At 46.7% G+C, this 25744-nt stretch overlaps 1 protein-coding gene across 1 annotated transcript; it reads right to left on the reverse strand.

The window, feature by feature from the left end:
• Positions 1-380: 380 nt before the first annotated feature.
• On the reverse strand, positions 381-18862 carry LOC136959251 (dynein light chain Tctex-type 5-A). Its single transcript, XM_067253524.1, has 2 exons — positions 18781-18862; positions 381-1462 (listed from the first exon to the last, which is right to left on the reverse strand). Exon 2 carries the CDS (start codon positions 1448-1450, stop codon positions 731-733), a length of 720 nt encoding a protein of 239 aa, XP_067109625.1. The 5' UTR covers positions 1451-1462; positions 18781-18862; the 3' UTR covers positions 381-730.
• Positions 18863-25744: the final 6882 nt, after the last annotated feature.

Raw genomic sequence — 25744 nt, forward strand, 5'->3', positions numbered from 1 at the left:
AATCTTTTGGTGAAATGGTATTATAGCCTGTTCTGTCAACATATGCTTCACTGTACTGTAATCCCTCATTGGTTTACATTACTTTTTCTGCCCAGACTTGTGTCCTTAAAACTGTGATGCTGAATGCAAGTATTATAAAACACACATACAGGTATTGTTGTGTTTGAGAAATCCAACATTGTGAAAGCCATCTGCTATTTGAGAAAATCTTTATTTTGTCACGTGTTTATTTATTTTTTATTTATACATTTTTTTATTTATTGTAAATGTTTAATATTATGGTCTTGACACAGGAGATGTTCAATATGATCACTTTTTATGTACTGTATTTGGGAGAATGGGAGTAGAATAAAGTTTATGGAAATGATCTCGTCTGTCACTAAATTCCTGTCAATCATAACTGTCATACTCCACACCTTCAGACATTGGCCAAGCATGTACAACAAAACCTCTTTAGCAATACATAAACTGACAAATGAATGCAAAAGTCATATCGGCTTGCCAGACAACATAGAAGTGGTAACATTTTACTAAAATGTTAAGTATGGCTGCATAAACTAATTGCCTAAACGATCCTTGATCAGGAGCTAGCTTTTACCACCATTCACTGAACCTATGACAAAATGCCACACGGTTTCCCTATGATCTATCATGCATGTAGAGTTGATGCTACCCACCGCTAACTGTTACCAAATCATTTGTACCCATCTTCACTCCATCCAAACCGTGTTCACTCACGATAAACCCCATGAACTATTGCCAGAACGAAGAGGGAGGCATTCTGGAATGTGGCAACCGCAAAGTCGTCCAGCAAGGGGTCCCACAAGCAGCGACTGACCACTCGGACGCCATGGTTCCCGTTCTGACCGATCACCACTTGACAAACGATCTTGTAGCGTGGTGGGCAGACCTCCTTTACCTTACCCCTCAACATCTCTGCCAACACCTGCCCAAGATGGCTGCCAGCGGTTGGGCTGTAGCAGACCCCTTCCATGTAGCTATCCAGTGTAGCCTGGAGGAGGTTCTGAATGGGAGCTGCCTTGAAACGGCTGTCCTGATCAGGCCCGGTCCGGTAGGTGCTCTCCAGCTTCACCTCCTCCTGCACAGCTGGGTACTGATGAAGAGTCAACCCAGAGAAACTGGACCGTCCTCCCTGCAGCCAGCCAAAGGAGAACCTCTTGCTCAGGGCCCCAGACTCCCGCCGGAAGAAGGGGGAATTGGGGTTGCTCACGTTGGAGCCCCTGGGGGTTCCACTACCACCAACCCCCCCAGGGTGAGCTCTGAGGGGCATTGGAAGGTGGCAAGGACCCTTCCTGTCCCTGGGCTGGGACTGGGAGCTGCGGAGGGTTGAAATAGACCCTTGGCGTCTCCGGGGTGAGCCCCAGGATTCTGTGGTCTGGTTGAACTGGGCCAGGACCTCCTGAGAGAGAGCTGGCTGCTGGTTGGACATGGCAGAACCAACCTGGAACATCAAACATACACTATGTATAAGGTGATAGTTCAAGCTGATAGTCTTTTACTTCTACAGCTAAATATCGAATAGAAACTGAAGACCAAGATTTATATATTTATATATGTCTCTTTATGTTTCAAATTGCTCTTCTTTACTGCCAGTTTATTTACATAAAGAGCCCCTAAGGAAAATATCTGTGCTAAAATATCTTCATGTTCAGTGACGACTCTGTGCAAATAGTTACTGGTCAAAGCATTTTCTGTCAGGTCGTAGGCAAATGTGAGATGTGAATCAATGCACAAAAACCGAAAAGATACATGACAGGAATCCATTTCACATGATAGGAAAGAACGACATCTATAAGTAATAAAAAAATATTTAACAAGTTATTCAGTTGTCTGTGGTACACATGCTACTCTGCACCATCACCCTCCTGATGCTCTTTGACTTCAACTGAGTATTTGGCATACCATGAACACTGTAAAAGCAGCAATATTTACACAGCATACAAATGCTTAGCACGCCCAACAAATGATCAAAGGCTAGCACACTCCTCTTAAAACATACCTTTTAAAATCCCCTGTGAGTGCTGTTAGTGATTGTAAAGCCTTCGAGTGAACGTATGAACCTGCAGAGCAAGTTCCAAACTTCCTTCTCAATATGTGAAGGTGAAGTCTCACAATCAGGGTTGTTTTATACAGGGTGTGTTGCTCAGTGAGTAGCCAGGCAGCCAGGCAGGCAGGCAGGCAGGCATCTACGGTAAATTATTGTCCACAAGAATCAGTGATGTGGGTCAGCAAATACAATGGGCTGAAACACAGCAATCTCTCTCTCTCTCTCTCTCTCTCTCTCTCTCTCTCTCTCTCTCTCTCTCTCTCTCTCTCTCTCTCTCTCTCTCTCTCTCTCTCTCTCTCTCTTACGCTCTCTGTCTCTTACTCTCTCTCTCTCTCCCTTTCTCTTTTTCTCTCTTCCAGGTTGAGACGGATCTGGCACAGGGCCATGTCCTCAGCTGTTGTCATGGTGAAGAGACGTTTTCCCTCCGCCAAGCTGAGCAGTCTTGCGTTCTGCACCAGTGAACTTGGCTTCTGCTATAAGGCCTCTGTCTAGATCCAAGGGGGTTTGGTCGTAATGTGGGAATTTACTGTAGGCCCATCACTACCAAAGATCTGGACCAATAGGCTAGGCTAAAGAAAGAATTAAGGGTAGTGGAGCTGGAGTGAACACAGTCTCTCTCGCTCCTCTACTCTAATTAGAGATGCTATCTTCCAAGTACCAAGCTAGTTTAGCAATTGCTGCCTCTCAATACACATGGGGTCTTCTGAGTGCTGTCAAACGCTTATCTGCAGAGTTACTGTTCCCTGTCTATTTACCATCTGACCAGAGTTTTCTGTCACTACGGTGTGATGGTCAGAGCACCATAACCTTGACATGCCTGGGCATGTGTGTGTGTGTGAGTGTAGGGGCTGATTAGGGTCAGCTGTTTGAATGGGTTGTTTACCAAACTTTGAATGATAAGATCATGTTTACTCAGCTGCTGAAGCCTTCGAAAAACCTGTATCATGTTTGTTGTTTGGTGATATCTGTCAAAAGAGTAAATGAAGACCGTTTGACAAGGTGTTTGCTAATGAACACAGCTGGCTGGTGAAACGCGCACATGATTCTAACACGTAAAAGCTGCCGATTTCACGAGCAGACGATCATTCTAGGACTGAAGATCTGGTACTAAAAGCTGTGTGGGCCACACAAGTCACAGACTGACTGACGGTACAGAGTCAGAGACACATTTTGTATCAGTGGTTTTAAATCCCCCCCCCCCCCCCCCCCGCGCTCTCGTTTCTGACCTTTCTGCAGTAAGCTGAAGGATCTTTAGGTCTGTGCTCATCTCGGCTCTTCTATTTTTGTCACGGGTGCAGTCGACTCACGTTTTTACATCTGGGACGCTTGTCATTAGGATCTGCTTTTCAAAGCCATCTTGTCTCTTTCCCTTTCATCACCCCCCCCCCTCCCCCTCCCCCTCACACACACACCACACACTCACACACCCACACCACCATGTTGTTTTCATCTTGGGAAGAAAGGAAGAAAGGAATGGCTTTGTTTTAAAAACAGACATCATTTCCCAGGAGCCCTGAGGAGGAAGCAGAATTGGTATTATACAGACCTTCATGTCATCTCTTTTGATCTCATATACACGTTGCTTTTGTTTCATCATGCCTCACTTTGGGGGGACAATATGAATGTTACATGCAAAGTTAATTGAAGACTTGCGCACTACAGCCACATATGTGTTCTTAGTTCAAGATATAATAGATTAATTTATAATCAAATCTCTGTTAGCCACACCCCACTCTTATCTTTTCTTGGGGAGGAGTCTACAGGTATTGGTTAAGAGTTTCATTGTGAGCTGTTTGACACGATGACTTGTCTCTGAACTCAGCTGTGTTTCCTCCAGGAACAGCGTCATTTCCCACTGTCTGTGTCACATCCTTAAGGAGGTCACTGTTGAAATCCAACTCTCCTCTCCTCTGCTCTCTTGGAACAGCCTGCCTGGACGCTCCAGCTCGTGATTTAGGCTGAGGTTTCTCCTCCATCTGGGAGTCGGTGTGTGATGTCACTCATGTGCCAGGAACTTAAAGATAACCGGTGGCTTGTGAGCAATGAATCCCCCAGGAGAAAGTCAAACAGGAAGTCTGTAGTGCAGGAAGTGTGTTTTCTTTTATAAGTTCCCTCTGTTTCTCATTATGTAGCACAAAGGAAAACCTCGCCCCCGCCTCTCTGACATAGTGTTACGTTTTAGTCACTTGGCGAATACTAATTTAGAGAGACTCTGTGGAGCAAGATTCATAAACATCCAGGTTGTGTTCCTGTACGTCAAGAAACTAGGACGGTTTGGTGTCGTCTGATATTGATCTGTTTAGTTCTGTTTGGGTTGTATTGTGTTTCATGTCTTTTCATTCCCAGATAACGTCTCCCTTCCTTCCTGGTGGTTCTACTAAGTGAAGTGTCTGAGACCCATCACAGCAGGAAGTGGAACATCTGGAAGCTGCCACCAATCCTGATTATTTAGGCTGTGGGAGAGTTTACCCTAATTATTAACTGATGTGCTCCTCAGTGGCCTTGCAAAGGAGGCTGTGTGAGCCCACAGCCTGATAGTGTGGGCCATTGTGATGCTCTGGATAAAGCCCTACAAAGACAAGCACTGTGTCGGAGGTGACTGGCTGGATGGCTGGCTGGCTGGCTGGCTGGCTGGATGGCTGGATGGCTGGATGGCTGGATGGCTGGCTGGCTGGCTGGCTGGATGGCTGACTGGATGGCTGGATGGCTGGCTGGCAGCTTGGCTGGCTGGCTGGTCCGGTCGTTACAAGCCCACCAGCCCATGTGTTGGATAATAACACTGCATTCTGGATGTGTGGGCGACAAGGTTTCCAAGCTTTGGAGTGGTTGAGTCATATCTCTAGTTTGAGACATATATGGACTGGATCTACAAGAACTGAGCAGGGGAAATGTTTATTCTGAGCAAGGACTGATGATTGATGTCATTGTTAGGTCCGACTAAGTGTGTGGAATGCTGCTTTACTTGTTCCAGTATACTGATACATAGAAGGTCTGGACATGCACAGCTGTATCTAATGGATAGGAACCCTGTTTTTTTAGACATGGATGTCTTGAGTCATGAACTCGATCATGTGAGAGTGGAACTGAATGACCTTATTCATACGTCACAACAAGAAAACGAGTCTTGTAAGTTGACCATTCTCAAAGAAAGACCCCATTCAAGACACAGTAAAATGGTCTGTGTATTCATCACATTGTTGATTATTCACATGATCACTCTCTCTTACTGACCGACTCTACTACTGTGCATTATTAGTGTTTTCAGCTGCTTGCCGAACAATAGACATTTTCTATCTAAACTCTTATGATTACTAAAAAAGTGCATTATAATAAATTATCTTAGGTAACCAATCGCACTTTGTCTCAAAACATGTCAACGGTTCTTCATCTTACAGTCAAATTATGACATTTGAAGTGATATTGGGAACCAGCCGGGGCTTATTTGAAGACCTTGCTGGGACTTTGTGTAAAGTGTGTTTCTTCACCACATCCCCCCTCCCCAGTTGCACGGCTCTGTTTCCAGCCTGTTCTGATGTGTCAGCAGGACTTCTATCTGCCAAACCCATTAGGAGGATTAGATCCCTGTCTCACCCAAGGTGTCTCCCCAGGATTCAAGGGTGTGGACTTTCTTTGTCAAAACTTAGATAGATGGCTGACTGGCTGACTGGCTGACTGGTTGACTGACTGACTGACTGACTGGCTGGATAGATGGATGGATGGATGGATGGATGGATAGATGGATGGATAGATTAAAACTTTATAAATTCTCAAGTGGGTAAATTTGGGGAAAACATTCAATTTCCCTTGCTGGTTTATGACAAAACAAATGCAGTACATTGCCAGAGAAAGAATGGACTGTGTGGACTTGCTATTGTAAACAAAATGTTCAGAGACATTTTAACTTATCATTATACTTTAAGAGTCAACAGAGGATAAACAGTTTTGTAGCTCTTGTCAGATATGTTTATATCTCCGCATCTTTCCTCATCTAACCGTGACATGATCCAACTGCCAGTAAAATAAAGCAGTTGAAGAGGAAGATGGAAAGTTCCTCACCAGATGCGCACACGTCTCTTTTGTGCAACTTTATTTGGCATCAGCCATGCACTTCCTGTGCACCTGCGGTAAACAGGATGTAAAATGAGCGCCATCGATCTCCATGCGAGGCTGCGTCATTACCACAATGGTTCAGGTAACTTATTCAACACTATAAATAGTTATTGTGCATACTTTACAGCAACACGAGCTGGGCCTTTGTTTGGTTTTTCTCATCTCTGCATTATTAATTACATTCTTAACTTTTTCTCCCAGTGTTGGTGTCATTTACCATCTGGACAGCATGCATCACAGTGACGCACACACAGACATGACCAGAATACTTAAACTGATATTAGGACAACCAGACAGAGCACACAGCTCTGCTGTAGGTAAAAGCTGTGAGACTCAAAATCGGAGCTGGTTAGGGTTTGTCTTTGAGGCATGTCTTCAACATCAGAATGACATGATTTGTGTTTTCAGTGGAGCTCATTGGAAATCCCCATGATGCTGTTTCAATTGTAGATTTGTAGGCCCTTTAGTGATTTCAGTGAGATCTCTCACCAAGTGGCAACGGGTTCCAAATCCAGATTAAGAAGCAGTGCAGTGTGGGGTAATGGAGTGTGAAGGATCTACGGCCCGCACGGGCAGTAATAAAAATAAGATTTTCATTTTTAGTCATTATGTATTTTAATTTGAATCTTCCTCTCACTTCATCCCCACAGAAAACAGAGGGAGCGGGAGAAAGAAAAAGAGAGGGGAGAGAGCGAGAGAGAGAGAGAGGAGAAGAGAGAGAGAGAGAGAGAGAGAGAGAGAGAGAGAGAAAGAGAGAGAGAGAGACGAGAGATGAGAGAGAGAGAGAGAGAGAGAGGAGAGAGAGAGAGACGAGAGAAAGAGAGAGAGAGAGAGAGAGAGAGAGAGAGACGAGAGAGCAGAGAGAGAGAGAGAGAGAGGAGAGAGAGAGAGAGAGAGAGAGAGAGAGAGATTCCAGACAAGACAGATAAGGGGGAATTCCCACACTCAAGGGACTTTAATCATTCGGACAGACTCCAAGCCCACAGATGTGCAAAGTTCAGGCTAGATGAAGAGTTCATGTTACAACTATGTGTCTGGCCTTGGATTCTAGCTTTGGCTCTGATGAAACAGGCAGATTTATTTGTGTTTAAAGTTTATTTTTGGAACGATAAAAGGAAAGTTGTTTGATTTATTGTTAGGGGAGTTCCTCCCTGGTATTTCCCCTTACAATTGGTACTTAAAGAAAATGGAGACTGCACGTTGTACCTTGTGATTTTTTCATTTTTTATGAAATAAAGGAACATCTGTATGAATGGTCCCCCCATCTGCCAGAGACACAAGCCAAAACCATAAAAGACAATGAGGGGAATGTGAGGGTTAACTGCTGTAAGCTTTGCTCAGAGCAGAAGGTATACTAATACCTCATGTAGAAAGCTTGATAGGGTCCAATGATTACCATCCGATTTAGTCAACAACACTCCACCGCTCAACGAATGTGTGTCTGTGTACAACTGCACCAATGGAGACATCAAAGCTGAAGTCGATTTTAATGTTTGGTAGAAGGCACAAATTCCATGTAACTGTTAAACGTTTCCGTTTTACAATGTGGTGCGTGTGTTTCGCTGGTATTTCTCAAGTACAGAAAAGTTTGGTTTTAGAAAAAGATGCTTTGGTTTCGGTTTCACAAGATCATACTTTCAGTAACTTTATTGATATAGGGAAACTTGAAAAATAGGTGCCATAAAAACCACGCTCTAGTTTAGGCATAACAGACCTTTGTCAATGAGAAGAATAGAGTGTGGGAGCAGGACAACAATGCAGTACTGAATCAGCAGAAATACCCACTCAGTCAACCACCCCTCCCCCATGCGGGTATCTCCGTGATGTCTTCCAGCCATTTCAATTGTCTCCACATTTCAGCCTGGGGCTGTCCCCGGCCTGCCTTCTACCACACTGGGACTTTGTGTGGTCCCCCTTTGAGAAGTGTACCTGCCATCACAGTAACCATTATCGCACCAGAGCCAGCGATCTTAAGACAGGCACATGTCATTAGCATAGCCAAAGGACTTTCGTGGGGGAAATCAAAACAATTCTCACAATCAAAATTCTTCTTATCTTCTGACGCCGTCATGACCGAAACTGTTTACTGACATAACAAAAGTCTGTTTGTAGGAGTATTTCATGTGAGGGCAGATACATTTGGTATTTACTGCCTTTATTGTCTGGAAACTTTGCACCTTGGGGATTTTATTGGTGTATTTGTTGTGTTTACTTCTAAAACGATAAGGCACTCTGTATGTGTCGAGTTAAAACAAGTAAGTAAAAGAAAGTGTGTTTACAGTATCTATATTAGGGATGTGAGAACTCACAGGTCTAAAAGTAAAGCTGTCACATCCTTTAGTCTTGAGCGGATATTACATTTAGATAGACACCCTCAAACGCAAGCTCTTTGGTCAGCTAAACTGCCCAAATGAACACAACTTCAATGCTCTGAACTCTTGCTCTTTTTTTATTGGATTGTTATTCAGCCTCAGGCATGACAACATTTGATATGAGTTTATCACAACCCTTTCTTATCTAGTTATTCATCAGTCCAGGGAACCAATCAGATACGCCTTTGATATGTTCATGTGGTCATCACGCTGTAATTTATCATCAAAGGGCTCTGCCTTTAATGATCTCCCCCACTCTGCATATAGGATACTTGTTATGGTAGGATGTGAGTGCCTTGTTTAATCACAGCGCAGCGCAATGGGAGCAGTGTTAGCTGATGACTAGACAGGGAGCTCACACCCAAGGTCGTTAGAAGTCGTTCCTGCAGAGAAGGATTCTCGTTTGCTTTCTGGTCACACACTCACCGAGCTGTGTCAAGTATACATACGCTCACACAAACACGTTCTCCCTCACACACCTACGCACACAGACACACGAGCACACACTGACGAATGCGGGAATGCGTTTGTCACCGGTCAGTTTAAGGAGTGTCTTGTTTGCGATGGCGTTCCAGAAGCCACTGCAGACACAGTGTTGCATTGTCCACAGCTGTGTGATGTCTCTAACTGCAAATAGCTCACCGCTTGTCAAACCTTTCACACGTTGGTAAGATTAAAGAATGCCCAATACGACTTGGACGAGGACACAGAGTCGTTTCCATTGTCAGAATGTGTGAATGATGTGAGAGAACTCGCTCCTCGTCACCGTTTCCGCAGCGACTAACTTTCCTCTTCCTCTACACATATTACTTTTAGGAGACCACACCGTTACAGTACGCAACTGCTCGGGGAATAAATCGGAAGTGTCAGTGTGACTCACTTTGGGAGCAATGTTCTCTAAGGCAGGCGTCAATGGTGGCTCTGCAATTAAGATCCAGCTGGGTCGTGCCATCCCCCTGCTCAACACAGACACACCCCTAAACACAGGGGTGATGCTGTCCTACACTCAGACCAGGATGCGTTGCCATGGGAAACATCTCAACCTATAATCAGGCCGCTGCATGGCAGTGTGTGAGTCACCACAAGGCGTCAACTCATATTTTTATCCATCTGGGAGAGTTGTCTTAACCTTCCCTGGCTCCTGCTTCGTGTGTGAGTGTGTGTGTGTGAACACTGAGAGCTTGGTTCCTTTCACAGACCAGGGACTGAAGGTACAAACATCTTGTGGAGTAGGATGAGAAAGAGTGACGTAGGAGTAGAAAAAGAAAAGGATGGACAAACAAACGCCTCTTCTACCCCCTGTCCCCCATGTCCCCCATGTCCCCCCCTGTGGATGCACCCTGCTGGCTTTACAGGCCCAGGTGTGAGGACCCTCAGATCTGGGCTGCATTCTCAAGCAGTAACAATACTTTCTGTGTTCGTCTCCTGGCTGACTGCCCCCGACACGCTGGCGTGAACGGCTCACAGCTGACGTGACTCGTGCTCGGGCCTTGTGCTACATCTTCCTTTGTCATTTGGATCTGGGGAACTTCTTTGCTTGCCGGTGTTTGGCCCCTCTGATGTGTTTTGCACATTTGTGTTTTGCATTCAGACTGGCACTTGAGGCATTTTGCATGTGGAGGACACAGGTAGCCCCTGCTGCGTTTCTCTACAATGGAGCGTTCTAATTAGGGCTTGATATCTTGTTAGGATGTTATGTAAGATGGGATGGTTGATGGGTGACTCACCACTTTGGCTTTGGGAGAAGCAAGGAGGTGGTATAACAGAGCATACATTAAACAAACGACACACGATTCCCGGCTGTGCCTAATGACGTTGTGTCCTTGGGCAAGACACTTCACCCTACTTGCCTCGGGGGAATGTCCCTGTACTTACTGTAAGTCGCTCTGGATAAGAGCGTCTGCTAAATGACTAAATGTAAATGTAAGCGTGCTTGCCGTGTTTCATCGTAAAAAAAAAACTTCTGAGATTATCATCTGGTTGCCTTGACAACTTCTGCTTGGTTACCCGCTGTGTGTGTGTGTGTGTGGCCTTCTTGCCAGGCGGAAATTAAGCTGCTCTGAATGTGACGCGCGCCCAGTGCGTAAGCACGGCAACTAATACCTGCCATCGACAGTGCCCCGTTACAGATGGAGAATCCTCCAGTGACGTCAACATCACTTCAGACATGCTGTAACCCACTGTAAATGCAACTGTACTTTTGTATGAGTTTGTAGTCTAACAAGGTTGTGAGTATTCTAAAATACTTTTTTTTTCCTTCAGGGTTCAACTTCACCTAGACAACACAATGAGTTTGTTAGGTCTTGGCTCGCTGGTCTACATGTGTGAACTCACTTGACTGACCTTCCGTTCCTGGTATAACTCTATGATGTCTCGGAGTGGCTGAATTATTTGTTTTTACTCGCTTGAGGAATTCTAGAATGTACTGATAGGGGCTTGATCTCTCCCTGAGAGCCCAGGAGGATTGGGTTATATAAACACAGCTGACTGGTTGAAATATTTCTTGAAGGGTTGCAGGGATAGACTCAGTATGAATGTTCACCTTGAAAATTGTTAAGAAGGTTTTGGTACCCAGTACCAGATGCCATCAGAGTTTTGGACAGGCCTATGACAGAAGTATCTTAAGAATCCAAACCCTGTAAAACTTCTGCTCCCATTTTTCCATTTCACACACCTGCCATCACAAGGAGCATCACTATAACACATTAAGCCATACTGTATAATACACATATACATTGACACACTGGCTTGCAATTACTTCAAAAAATGAATTGGAGCCTCCAAAACTAAATCACCAAATGACTCATGGCTTCCAACATTCATTCATGAACAACAATGTTTAGCACAGCAGGGACAAATAATCCAGGACCGCAAAATCCACAAAACCAGACAGACAGCAAAAAACACTAAATAATCTCTCTCTCTCTCTCTCTCTCTCTCTCTCTCTCTCTCTCTCTCTCTCTCTCTCTCTCTCTCTCTCTCTCTCTCTCTCTCTCTCTCTCTCTCTCTCTCTCTCTCTCTCTCTCTCTATCTCCCTCTCTCTCCCTCCCCTTCTATTTTACTTGCAGGAGCCATACAGTAGCTTGGATCAATAGGAGTCAGACAGCAGAGATCAATACATGCCCTGGAGCAGCGCATCATCTCTCTGTGTACACTGGGAATCGACCTGTAAGAGAATTAGGCCTCATTTCACGTCATTCCTACCTCACCATTCTGATCAGGATGGTTGGCCCACTCTGTCAGACTGAGCTGTTCCACTGTGGAATAAATTGGATTCAGGCGTACACAAAGATGCTACACACAAATCTTATAATTGCTTCCTCTCGCTCTGTTTCCTTCCCCTCTCTCTCCTTGTCCCAGTGCTCCCAGACAGACGGACGGACAGAGACAAGGAGGGAGGGGGGGGAGGTGGCGAGGGAGGGAGGGAGAAAGGGGGCGTGGAGGCAGTGCATCAAGAGAGACAGAGATGGTCAGAGACCATTAGAGCAGACTGGCATGAATGGAGAGAAGATTCAGTCATCATCAGGATGGGACAGAGCGTAGATGGAGGAAGAGAAAAAGCGGGAGAACGTTTGTGCGCGTACATTCACGTGTGTCCGCGCGAGAGAGAGAGAGAGAGAGAGAGAGAGAGAGAGAGAGAGAGAGAGAGAGAGAGAGAGAGAGAGAAAGAGAGCAAAACAGGTTCCACAGGGACTGTGGTCCTGTGGAGAATATAGATCCCCCAGGTTGTGGAAAACAGAACACACTCACGTGCATGCACAAAGGCACACACACACACACACACACACAAGTACATGCACACACACACACGTACACACACACGCAGTGAGAAGAGAGGGGTCCCTCTGCAGCAGCAAGAGCAGCATACAAAACAGTGATGTGACACAGCGCTGTGATGTCATCATCCAGCTCTCTCTCTCCACAACATCACCACCAGAGACATCCCCACCAGCGGCCCCTCTCATGTTTAACCACATTTTTTATTACACGATATTAAGGAATCGCAACCTTTAGAAGATGTTAATAGAAAACCTTATACAGCAGAGAAACTGGATAATAGAGATAAAACTGATTAGGCCAGAATGATGCGGGCTGAATGTTTATCGTTTATCTATCAGCAAGTGCACAGTTCACGTGGGGTGTAGATAAGGTTCAACTCTGCTTTTCTCTTTCTCTTTCTCCCCCGAACGTTCTCTGCCTTTCACTTCGGTTTCTCTGAGCTCACAGCAAACTGGAGTTCAAGTACTTTCCTGTGTTCCCCTCATCGCCCTGGGTCCATTACTCCCCCAGTGAACCTCTACAAACAGGCGGCAACACACAGACACAATCAACCTCCACCTCCACATGCCCTGTATATTTAATGAAGCCGAATACTGGCTGGTTTACTGCGGTGGTGGAAAGAGGCCGTTGGAGAGGAGGAGATTGCCTTGAAGCTGCATAAGCAGCAGCTGTGAATACTTCATATTCATATGACCCCTTGGTATGTGTTTTTAGAAAAGCCTTCTAAAGGCGGTTTTTACGCCCTGGTCGACAGAGAGAGGTTGAAGAAAGAGAAAAGAGACCGGGGCCTCTAGGAGGGCAGCAGGCTGCAGCTCTGGGCTTTGTGACGTCACAGCGCTGCTTTGTTTGGCCCTTGGCAGGTGGGGCCCCTCCCACTACACACACACTCTGGAACTTAAGCAGGAAGAGAGGGGTCCAATCCCCATCTGCTGCCTCCGACAGCGGGGGCACACGACCTTGCAGTCGTCGCTGCCAAACCCTGAACCTCAGAGATGAGTGAGTTAGGGCCACTGGGCCCCCCTGGGCCCCCCTGGGCTCCCCTGGGCTCCCCTGGGCTCCCCGGGCCCCTGCTACACAAAGACGGTCTGCACGTCTGTCACCCAGGCTATTGAATACCAGGACGGGCCTCACTGACTTCCATTCATTTGACTGAATGCAATTATTCAAATCGTCACCCAGGCTATGTGACATATGTGCGGCCAACGTCTACACCTGTCCCCAGGGCTGGCTGGCCGGCTGGCTGGCAGACTCACTGGCTGCTTGGCTGACTGGATGGCTGGTTAGCTCGCTTGCTGACTGGTAAATTGTCTGACTGGCTAGCTGGTTGGCTGACTGTCTGACTGGCTCATAGACTAGCTGGCTGGCTGGCCAATTGTCTGTCTGTCTTTCTGTCTGACCGGCTAACTTGCTTGCTGACTTGCTGGCTGGCTGGGTGACTGGCTGGTTGACTTGCTGATTGTCTGTCAGACTGGCTGGCTAGCTTGCTTACTGGCTGGCTGCCTGGCAAGCTTATCGGCTGGCTGGGCAGGGAGAGTCAGGGGAGGAATGCCTAACAGGCTGTTCTATGAGCACATTTGTCTGTGTTAGACGAGCCAGTGGAACAAGGAGCTCAGAGTCAGCAGGGTCTGGAGACCACAGGTGTTCTCAGCACCTGATGTCCCAATAGGACCTGTGTGTGTCTGCATTCCACAGACCAGACATCTGGGTACATATGCACGTGCACGCACGCACACATGCACACACACGCAGGGGAGCACGTGCATGCACCAACACACTGCTCATGTTATGTGACCTGCATTGATTGCTCTGGTCTGAAGGGTTCTCGGTGTGCACTAGACTAATCAATCGTCATCCATTAGATGGTCTGTGTCTCTAGCTAGAGTAATGTATTCATGTTTACGAGTCTATTGATTTTGTGTCAATTAAAGCATAGAACATTCCCTATAGAATGCTTAATTGTCAGCTTTACTTACTCCACTGTGGTTAGTATGAACTTTAGGATTGGGTGGGGGTTAGATTTAGTTTTCTTGATCCATCAGTGGAGTGTTTCTCCAGAAGATCTTCCTGGGCCTCTAGGCCTTGGTGTCTTCTATTATTCACTGTTGGCAGCTCTGCTGACACAGGGGGAACACGGTTGAACACACACGCACACACACACGCACACACACACATGGATTACAGCGCAACCCAGCTAAGGAGTAAACTTTAACTAAGGTTCAAGTTTCTTTCTTATCATCACCACAACAAAGTAACTTCATAACGATGGGATTCAAGTGCTTCTACACTATATCTAAATATTCACATGATCCAGTACATCTCAAATACAGGGACATGTGTCAATTGGACTGTTCGATAAAAGATGAAAGACATGTCTTGATGGCTCCAGATAACTTGACCTCACACCAGTGGAAGTCGGTAAGGGCTCTCTGTCTTCAGGATGACAAACTACAGAAGATCCTTATCTTGTAGATCAGGAGTGATACCAGTGTAGCCAGCAGGCAGACAGACAGGCAGGCAGGCAGGCAGGCAGGCAGGCAGGCAGACAGACAGACAGGCAGGCAGGCAGACAGACAGGCAGACAGACAGGCAGACAGGCAGACAGACAGGCACGCAGGCAGACAGGCAGACAGACAGACAGACAGACAGACAGACAGACAGACAGACAGACAGGCAGACAGACAGACAGGCAGGCAGGCACGCAGGCAGGCAGGCAGGCAGGCAGGCAGGCAGGCAGGCAGGCAGGCAGACAGGAAGGCAGGCAGGCAGGCAGGCAGGCAGGCAGGCAGGCAGGCAGGCAGGCAGGCAGGCAGGCAGGCGAGTCCTGACTAGAGGAGAGGACGAGGATCTGCCTGGATCCTGGATTACAGGATGGATCTGTCAACTCGACACACACTCCTTGCAGACGATGATTTACGACCCACAGACAGCCAAGGAAGCGTGGGTTGTTAATCCCACTCCCTCCCTCTGTCCATCCCTCCTTCCTTCCCTCGGCTGTTTCCTGTTTCCTCTTGCTGTGGAACATGCCTGGACTTGTTGCACTTTAGGACAGGGGTTTGGAGATTTACTCAGTGTGTGTCAGTTTCTGTGTGGTGGGTATGTTGGTGTCTCACTGAATGTGATGGTGTAAGCGTGTGTGTGCATGCGTGTGTGTCAGTTTCTGTGTGGTGGGTATGTTGGTGTCTCACTGAATGTGATGGTGTAAGCGTGTGTGTGCATGCGTGTGTGTTTGTTCTTCCGAGTCTTTTTCTGACGTGGAATGATTGACCTGTGACCTCCTCCCTGCCCCCAAGGACAGCTGTCCCCAGGGCTCTGGCCAGAGATAGCCCCATCTGTCGCCCACCACCAAGGGTCAGACCGGGGGTGTGGGCGGGAAAGACAAGGGGAGGAAACTTCTTTTCACTTCATTAATCCCAGACTCAGGCACACTTCTTCAGACAAAGGACTGTTAGACCACAGACTCCAACCCCACCGCAAACCCCACGCTGCCCCCATCCTGCCCCCCTCCTAACGCTCACCCCCTCCCCTTGTCCGGTAACAAAAACACTCTCCATATCTGCATATTCCTCCCCACGCAGTGTCAAAGATTACAATGCACACACCCAGCCTAATCTGTGTAAATGTGTTCAGACTGACGACATCAGAGAAACCTGTCCGTGGATCCCGGTGGCTGCCGTCCACAAAGTCCCCCAGCCTGAGCAAGTTTTCTCAGCTCGTAAATCCAAACCCATCCCCGTCCCTGCCTCGTCTCCAACGTCCTGGCTGCCTGGAGACCGCCCCCCCCCCCCCCCCCCCCCCGTGCTCCCGCCAAGCTTCATCTAAAACACTCTGACATTCCTGCCGTCAGTGGGAATTTATGAGGTGAATTATTAGACTTTCAGATCTTATCAAGCAAATCAAAAATACTTGGAGCGACCTCTAAGATTCGGCGGAGTTGAGAGATCAGTAAGAGCTGCAGAAACGAGTTTGGAACACAATTCGGGTCAGCCGATAAACATTATGTAAACAGATTCGTAGAACCACACAGCGCAGGCTCTCAAACACAGATTAGTGAGAGCCAGTTGCCCTCTTATAATTAAGTTTTTTAATCTTGTTGGTACATTGGTCATGGAAGCTTTCAACAGTGCACACTACCATCTCTGTGGTGTATGTATGTGTATATACATATAGATCCATGTTTAGGCAATAAGCTTACAGTAGTTCAGAAAAAATGTGTCACTCATTCTGCATGTCTACTAGACTCTCAGCATCAGCGTCACTTTAATGTGTCCACCCACTTAGCCACCCTTTAGATGCTCCCCCTCACCCCCTCACCCCCTCACCCCCTGACACCTCAACCTAACAGGGATGTGTCTGGTCTAGATAGCTGGGTTTCATGTGCGTCAGCAAGGTGCGTCAGCAAGGTGCAAGCCAACGTTGGTGTTCACGCATGTTGTTTAAGAATCATACATTTACCAAACAATGACTTTCGGTCGAGATACAAGCCAGGTTGTGGTAGCTGTCTGTCAATGTTTATTAACTGATTTATAGTGGTTTTGCAGAGAAAGGGGCAGGGTGTGTGTTTCTGTGAGCCGGGAGCCCTTTCCCAGGGGAGGGGAGAGAGGCTCTGCAGGTGGGCGTTGTGGTGACACAGTGTTCTCCATTGCAGTCATGTGATTGAAGTGAAGAGGGAGGGGGAAAGACAGAACCCCAGAGCTTCCTTCCTCTCCTTCCTCCCCCACTCTCCCCTCCTTCCTGACCCTGCCTTCCTCCCCCCAACTCCCTCCCTCCCCCTTCCTCTCGCGTCCTCCCTTCCGTGCCATGACGGAGACATGTGGGTGGTAGAGAGGTAGCTGTCGCCATGGAAACAAGGTGAGATCAGTGGCCGAAACGTACTTTCTCTCTGTCTCTCTCTCTGTCTCTCTCTGTCTCTCTCTCTGTCTCTCTCTCTGTCTCTCTCTGTCTCTCTCTGTCTCTCTCTGTGTCTCTGTCTCCCTTTCTTTCTTCTGCCAGTTTTTTGTCACACACACACTCCAATCCAAATTGAATATGCACCTCTATCTTGGACATCTAAATTGTTTTCTGTTGTCAACAAAGGGGAGGATGTGTCCAGGAATAGTCTTGGAAGTTGTGTCACATTTTGACTTGTTTTTTGATGAACCTTCATGGAATGTTGCTTTTCTCTCTAATCTGTCATATCATGACTTCACATTTATTCTGTCATTTTCTCCAGGCCAGGATGATGGATAGCGGACAAGCCCTTGATCTAACTGCACTCCTTTTGCTGGCTTGTACCAACCAAATTACTGACACACAGATGGTCGGAATGCTGCAAAAATAAGACTCGTGGGTAGACAGGCCTCCAGTCTAACCCAGCAGAAAGGCTCGCACAAAACAGCCGCCGTCTAAGCTGATGTGTAAACATCTTTACTGCAGGACAACAGATGTCAGGCGATCTGTCGGAGGCGTGAACCACGGTGAACCCTGTCCACCCTCACACCAACACGTCAGAATACACCTCTCTTCTCCTTTCAGGCTTTATCACAGTCCTACTGTTCATACCCTGGCCTCTCCTGTGCAGTGGATGGCTCTGCTCGTTAGATGGAAGACGTGAGACAAATACCAACCTCGTAAAAGTTCAATATAAATCAGTCATGTCAAGTCGAGCTTGTCTGTGCCGGGCTCAGGTGAGGGCTGTGACAGACAAGAGGCGCTGAGCTCCCCGCAGCTGTGGAACATTGTCGACTAAACTGGAGGCAAATGCGTGCAACGATGCAAATACAGCCACTCAGTCTAGTGTGAAATGCATGTGGCTTTTCAAACTAGATCATCTTAGTTTTCACCCCAGATGGCTAACAGACAATGCAACTGCTAATGTGGTTCATGCCACACTGATCCCATCAACACCAACAAGTTCGACGTGCTCTGTGCTCACGTTTTTGTTCCATCATTGAAGCGTAGTTCTTCAACTGCTAACTTTCAGCTTTGTGTTAAATAACTGAAAGGTTATTTAAAGCCTCCTAGAGTCATTGTGAGTCACTCTCTTGGTCTGCTGTTCTCTACTGCTCTGGAACAGTGCAGGACACTTGACCCATGCTTCACCTTGAGTTCATGTGACCACACAGTCGTATTACGTATAATCTCAATCAGTCGGCTTTGTTGAGCATGTGTGAGGCACTGTAGGAACAGTCACCCAGGCATGTCAGTAGCAGTCAGCCAGTCAGTCATTCAGGCTGGGTAGGAACAGTCATTCAGTCAGGTTAGTAACAGTCACTAAGTCAGTCTTTCAGGCAGGTTAGTAGCAGTCAGGGTAATAACAGTCAGGCAGGCAGAGTAGGAGCCTAACACAGAAGGTTGTTGCAGCCAGGCCTGGTCAGGGCAGGCCTGTGACAGTGACAGAACCACCAATCACATGCCAGTCTGCCAGTCACCCACTGCCATATGAGAGGCTAATTAAAATCTGTTTGTACTTACTTGAAGGCTTTGAGTTTGATGACCAAATGTCTGAGGTTCACATCCCCTTGCAGGAACTAGCCAGTGCACACTTTGCAAATGCATTGGAGATATTCATTTGCAGATAGAGGATTATGGATATTGGTCCAGGTTATGACAAAACATCTCTAATCCTGATTAGCTGCTGATTTGACCAATCCATGGGGTTGAAGTGTTGTAACCAATACTTACACGAAGCAAAGTGTAGACATTGAGCAGGAAATATTTTAAGCAGGAAATAACCCCTTAAAAAGGGCAGCATTGTTATTCTGCTTCAGTGACTGCCTTAGTCACCTACTGGCCTGAATACTGTTCTAGGATTGTGCTGAATCTCAGAGGAAAGGAGTCATCAATACTGTTAAATACAACACAGGTAGATTTTTGTGGTTCAGGTTTTGCAACAATGTAATGGTGCTCCTACTGCACATGTTTCTTAACTGCTTTTATCACTTTGTGTGCAATGATAAATCGGTGAAGACAGGATGTTCTTTGGTACAAATAAAGACTAGACATCGAGTTGACTTGTTGAGTCAATCTCAAAAATAATTAGCTGAGTCTGTCATACCTGAGTTTCCCAACACTGACTTTCAGCAAGGACACATAAACACACACAAACACACACATACTTAAACACTAACACACAAGCACACGTGTACACACCTAGATACAGAGCACGCACCTCTCACACCACATCCAGACACACACACACCTAGACCCCTCCCTAGCCTTGGCCTTCTGCATTCAGCTAATAGGAGAGACATGATATTGGAGCCCACCCAGCTAATAGAGTGATCAATCTGGCCAGACTGCAGCTGGGTTGCGGCACCGCCGACTGTTCAAAGAGAACCATGCTACAGCCTTCTGCAAACACACCGAGCCACGCAGCCAGTCCACAGAAGCACCTGTACTCTACAGTATTTTCAGAAATTATTGGGGATAATGGTCATGATGGCACGTAGCTATTATGACTATTGTTGCTCCCTGCGAATAAAGGTTAGAATTTTAAGGAAATGTACTGTATATTTATTTCAACAGCATGAGCATGACACTGTTGACAGTGTTTAATAATAATGACAGACAGAGCAGACTGAATAGGTGCTGTACCTGTTTATTTGGAGTCTGTTTTAAAGGTCACAGTTATTTGTGTGTGTGTGTGTGTGATCTTTCCCCTACTTATATTGTGTTCTTCTTCTGTGGAACTCTGGTTCGGGTTCAACTTCCTTCTTCCTGTTGACATTTGTGGTTACAATACAAATCAGACACTGTAATGAGCCATGTGTTCTGTAGAACATACAAACACATACAGACAGACTCCCAGACAGACAGACAGACAGACTCCCAGACAGACAGACAGACTCCCAGACAGACAGACAGACAGACAGACAGACAGACAGACTCCCAGACAGACAGACACACACACATACACACATTGACAGACAGAATTACAGACAGACAGACAGTCAGACTGAAGTGGAGATGGTCTCAAAGGGAGTCTGGTGGCTAAGGCACGCAGACTCCCAAGGATGACATGCAAATTCGTGAAGCGTTCCTCATTTTTTGTCCTGTCTACCCCCTTGTCATGTTTGTGTATTAGAAACTGCAAGTGGCAGCTCGGATCTAAGATGGATTCGAGAGACCGCAGATAGAGTGCGGCTAGTTTGGTTTGTTAAACGTTTTAGATGAACACTTGTATTATTGTTTTTGTTGATTTTATGTAAAGCACTTTGAGCTGCAATTCTTGTATGAAAAGTGCTATATAAATAAAGTCTTACTTACTTACTTACTTACCACACAGGTTTTGGTTTGTCACACCCAAAACTCTGAGAGTCCCCACCCCACTCCCTTAGAAAAAAAACACCAGAATAGAACAATGCGTGTTTAAAAGTAGGCCACTGATGCACTGTGGAATAGAAGAAGAACAAAAGGGAGAAGCAGCATCACAAACACATCAGAGCAAAGCTGGGCCAGGCTGAGCCTCTATGCCCAAGTCTGTCTGGAGCACCCCATCCACCAGCCGCTCATCAGGCCAAAGTACACCTCGCAAACAACCGCTTCACGTACATTTAAGTTGATCACATGCTGAGTGGGTCATTGTCAAGGACTCTGTCACAGTGTCACCACCACTGTGGACACCGGGTTTGGATGCTCCGTAAAGAATGGAATCTCTGTGGTGTAAGTGGATTAGGAGGTGATGTAAGATGGAGATAGAGCAGGATGGTGAACGTCATGACTTCATGAGTGGATTAGCAGATCATCACAGCTGCTCTGGACGGTATTGATCAATCTAGCATCGGGAGGAGCGCGGTTCTGCAAGATTAAGAACAACACTGTCCGTCACAGGATCGGACCACAGTCAACACATACTGTAGCCTATTGGATTCTTGAAAGTCTGTTTATACAAGACACTTCAGGCGTTGAAAGTCACATCGTTGTACTGATGTTTTTTGAGGGGAAAAAAAAATATTCCGGCCAACAGCAGCTACAATACAAAAATACAAAAATAACCTGACGTAGGTTTCCCAGTAAACACCATTTTGTGGACCTCATCAGTTTAGTGGAATTCACCTAAATCTTTGGCTGTTCAATGAAACTATTTTTAGCTTGTGACTCAGCTTTGGAGCAGACAGGGAATGTTTCTGTGAGCAGTATGTGTACCTGTATGTGTATAGCGTGTGTTTGTACACGCGTATGTATGTGTATGCATCTGCATGTAGTACATGTTTGTGTAAAGCACATTTTCGGTTCTGTGCACCTGTATGTGTGCAGTATGTGTATGGGAGCTGCAGGTTACATCCATGAAGGAGAAGGTAGAGAAAGGTAGTGTGATGTCATAGAGGGATCAGGCATCTGTGACTGCCACGCGGTGAGAATCTTTCATCTCGGCACGGACTGGAGGAGGGCTGGGTTGTCTCTTCTCAGAAGACCTGCAGCAAGAAGAGGCAGTGAGACAGAAACATTCGACCTTCATACCATGTGTGCCTTGCTTTGGAGAGAGCATCCGCTGAATGAGTAAAATGTGAAATGTTAAATGTGAAATGCCTCACAGGGAAAACGGTCTGGCAAAGGAACCAATAGCATGAGGTCTCTCTCTGTATTGGATGGAGAGAGACGTTTAATTTCTTCTATTTATCTGATGCTCTATGCTGTCATGTGAGGCTGCTGACTTCCAAGGAGTTTACCCATAAACCCTGAAGTCTCTATGACTGAACCACGTGACGCGCTCACTCGTGTGTGCTTTACACATACGCAGTGCTGCTCGCTTGTCAACAACGGCAGCGTTTCATGGGCCGTTACCTCGTCAGGGAAAGGGCCAGATGCTTTTCAGTTATTTGGTTCTGTCTCACTGGGCCCACAGTCTAGGGTCTGAAATGTGTGTGTTTGTGTTGCTGGGAGGTGTGTTTGGGTGAGTGTTTTAGAGTCACAGGTGCCACCCATGGTCTGTCAGTGATGGACACGTTGGGGAGGACTCCCATTCCTAGCCAGCACGGAATGAAATGGCATTATGACACGTCTTTCCAGTCCGTAAATAGCAGTCAATTACAGAGACAGCATCTGAGATGGAAATACCCATTGTAACCCAGTGGGGGGAAAAAGTTAGAAAGAGAGAGTAAAAGATTGAGAGAGAGAGAGAGAGAGAGAGAGAGAGAGAGAGAGAGAGAGAGAGAGAGGGGAGGGGAGGGAGAGAGAGAGAGCAGTTCAGCTATGTTGTATTGAGATGACGCGCCCAGTATGGGTAATCTCAGCTCTTTGGAAACTGTCTGGGCCAGCCTGCATCATGCGAGCAACATAAGTGTGTCACATTGTTTCAGTCCCTTGGTGTCTCCTACTTCCAGATTCCTTTTGTGATGCTGTGTCATGATGGAGAGGCTAGTGCAGGCTGTGTTACACTGCCATCTGCTGGGTGGTACTGCTTTATGTACGTGTTGTGTGTGTGTGTGTGTGTGTGTGTGTGTATGTGTGTGTGTGTGTGTGTGTGTGTGTGTGCGTGCGTGTGTGTGCGTGTGTATGTGTGTGTGTGTGTGCCCCTCCCCTTATCAAGACGAAAATAGCAGCACATAACTCTCCGTGACATTGTATTATTGTTGCCTTCAACCCTGAACAATGGAGCCTGTTTAATCTGCGCTGTCATTCGCTGAAGTCAGACATGGAGGTATTATAAGGGAAGCCATCCTGGTTCTCCATTTCAAATGGCTCTTTCATCGCCATGACGCATTGTATGGATGGTGTGCTAAGTGGGGACTCCCTGAGTCAAATGATGACTTGTCCTATCACGAGGAATCAACAGCATGAGGAACAAGCGTCACACTTTGCCTTGTCTCAGATTTGACTGTGCAGTAAATAGCAACAGACTGAGTGTCTTGTACAAGCTCTCTCTCTCTCTTACACACACACACACACAGACACACACACACACACAGACAGATAAAGACACACAGGCAGACACACACACAGGGAGAGTTAATAAGCGGCATTGTCCATTTTTGCACTTCCTAGGGCATGCTGGTACAATGGTGATGTTCCTTTGAAAAAGGAACCTCCATACACACCATGTATGGCTGGTACAAGACAAGGCTCAAACAACTTTTCATTATGAGGTTTTATATAAAGGCCCTTTTATGTCAAACCTGCAAGTAAAGCCTACAAGAAAGAGGTGCAGGAATCAAACCAAACAAGACAAGCGTAATACCACAAACAGACCTGTTTCATGGATCAGACTGGACCAGTCTGGATCAGACTGGATCAGAATGAACCGTCTGGATCAGACTGGACCCGTCGTCACCACATTTCCTCTTCTCAGAAAAGGGGGGAAATGAAAGGAAAGACAAATGAACTCAAGACCTTTGGCCTCAGACTGATTATTATATGGGAAATCCCCGTTGTAACAAGACACACAGACACACAGAGGCATGTGAAAAATGCATGTGATGAATCTTGTGATGACTGTAGAAATACTGTGGCTGTCAGTTATCCCCACAGGATGCAGTACAGTGAAGCCATCACTATCTTGGAGGCTTGCTGTCCACAAGATGATGCAAGAGTCTCCCTCTGGTGGACAAGAAGTGGAGTATCAAGTGTGGATGTGTACTATGAGCATTTCCGCTATAATGTCAAAGCTGCAAGTGAAGCGTACCTTCATCTTGTTCCTGGTCTGGCTGTGCTGGCTGTTGATGCATCTCCCTTGTGTTTCCTCAATTTTTGCACATTAATGCATCTTCAAACAGTTTATCAATTAAGTCAATTGAACTGAACTGAATGGAACAGAGTTTAGTTGAACTGACTTGAACTGATCTGTATGGAATTCAACTGAATTGTCATTAGAAATGGAAGTTGTGTTTTATAGTTTTGCATTTGAGTTTTACATCACTTTTGCATCTCTTTATCATTTTACGTTGAGCAGAGAGATAGGCAAGGATCCAGCAAAACAGGCTGGATAAAAAGAGTTAGAGCTCTGATGCGTTTTTTTTATTTGGCAGCAGCAGTTAGATGCTTTATGTCTACATATTGTATGACTCGCACAGTTCCACAGAGTAAACAAACAGCTTTTATACAGTACATGTGCCAGCTTAGCTCTTGAACTCCTTCCAAACTGGAATGAGTTCTATCACTCTGACTCTGCAGGGGACTCAGAGAGGCAAGACCATTAGAAAGGATTCCAAATGAAAGGCACAGCTCAAGCCTGATCTAAACTATTTGCTTGCACACCGTAAAACAGTTAGTGGCCCCCCACCAAAACATTGTTCAAGGGCTAAGCAGTATCAATGCCCCCCCCCAAGCCCCCTCCCTCCCATACACACACGCGCATATACACACACACCACCCACCCATCACCACTAATGTGCCTATTAATACTTTGTAGCTCCGCCAATGCCCAGCCCCTCTCTGTATTGGTGGGGCACTCAAAGGGTGTAGCTGGTGGGGTAGGGTGTGTGTACCTTCCCATGTCCCTTGTATCCTTCCTAAAACAAAGAAAAAAAGAAAAACACTATGACATTCAGAGGCTGGGAGATCTAAATTGAAATATCCTGAAGTCATGATGACATGAGTGTCTTTTGTCCACACCGTGCCAAAGAACAGCTAATAGACGGCTCACAATCCCTTTGCCAGAAACAGATCTATCAAGCTTGGAGATTGATATCAGGGGTTTCTGTTTTGAAAACCGGCTCCCTCCCTTCTTCTTCACTCTCCTTCTCTACCCCTCCTCCATCCCCCCTCCCTGGGAAAACAGCGACAACAAATTAGCCTTCTTTTATGTCCGGGCCCAGGGACGACACTTGGACAGCCCTGGGATTGTCCGCCTGGGTTCCCATGGACCTCTCTAACCTTCTCTTTCAGCCCACAAGGAAGCAGCCATTGTGCCAGCACCTGTTTCTGTGGAAATTGGTAAAATGATGGCTTTGTTAGTTGTCGCCTGGGCAACCAGGAGAAAAGAGGCTGGTAAGATTGGGGGAGGAGGAGTAGCACAGAAGGAGGAGGGAGTGGGGGGACATATAGCCCAGGGGGTGCTGAGCCTGGGGCTGGGGTTGAGGGTGAGGCTGGGGTTGAGGGTAAGGCTGGGGCTGGGACTGGGGTTGAGTTTGGAGCTGGAGCTGGGGCTAGGGTTGAGGCTGGGGCTGGGGCTGGGGTTGAGTTTGGAGCTGGAGCTGGGACTAGGGTTGAGGCTGAGGCTGGGGCTGGGGCTGAGGCTGAGTTTGGAGCTGGAGCTGGGGCTAGGGTTGAGGCTGGGGCTGGGGCTGGGGTGAAGGGGCTAAGGATGAGACTAGATCTAGTGATGATCCCAGGGACATCCTAATTCTGGCATTGTACTGGGGGATCCCATCAAGGTGCTGTGCTGGTGGTCTGATAGGATTTGTATCCAATACTAGTTCATAAAATCTGCAGCACTCATCAGAACCTATGGCAATCAGGAGGGTGTCCTCTAGTGGTGGTGACAGGGAACTGAAGAGAT

The sequence above is a fragment of the Osmerus mordax genome, chromosome 16 (assembly GCF_038355195.1).
Source record: "Osmerus mordax isolate fOsmMor3 chromosome 16, fOsmMor3.pri, whole genome shotgun sequence".
NCBI classification, from domain to species: domain Eukaryota; kingdom Metazoa; phylum Chordata; class Actinopteri; order Osmeriformes; family Osmeridae; genus Osmerus; species Osmerus mordax.

Coding starts and splice junctions, on each gene's coding strand:
- LOC136959251 (XM_067253524.1), bottom strand. CDS start 1,450: ATGTCCAACCAGCAGCCAGCTCTCTCTCAGGAGGTCCTGGCCCAGTTC.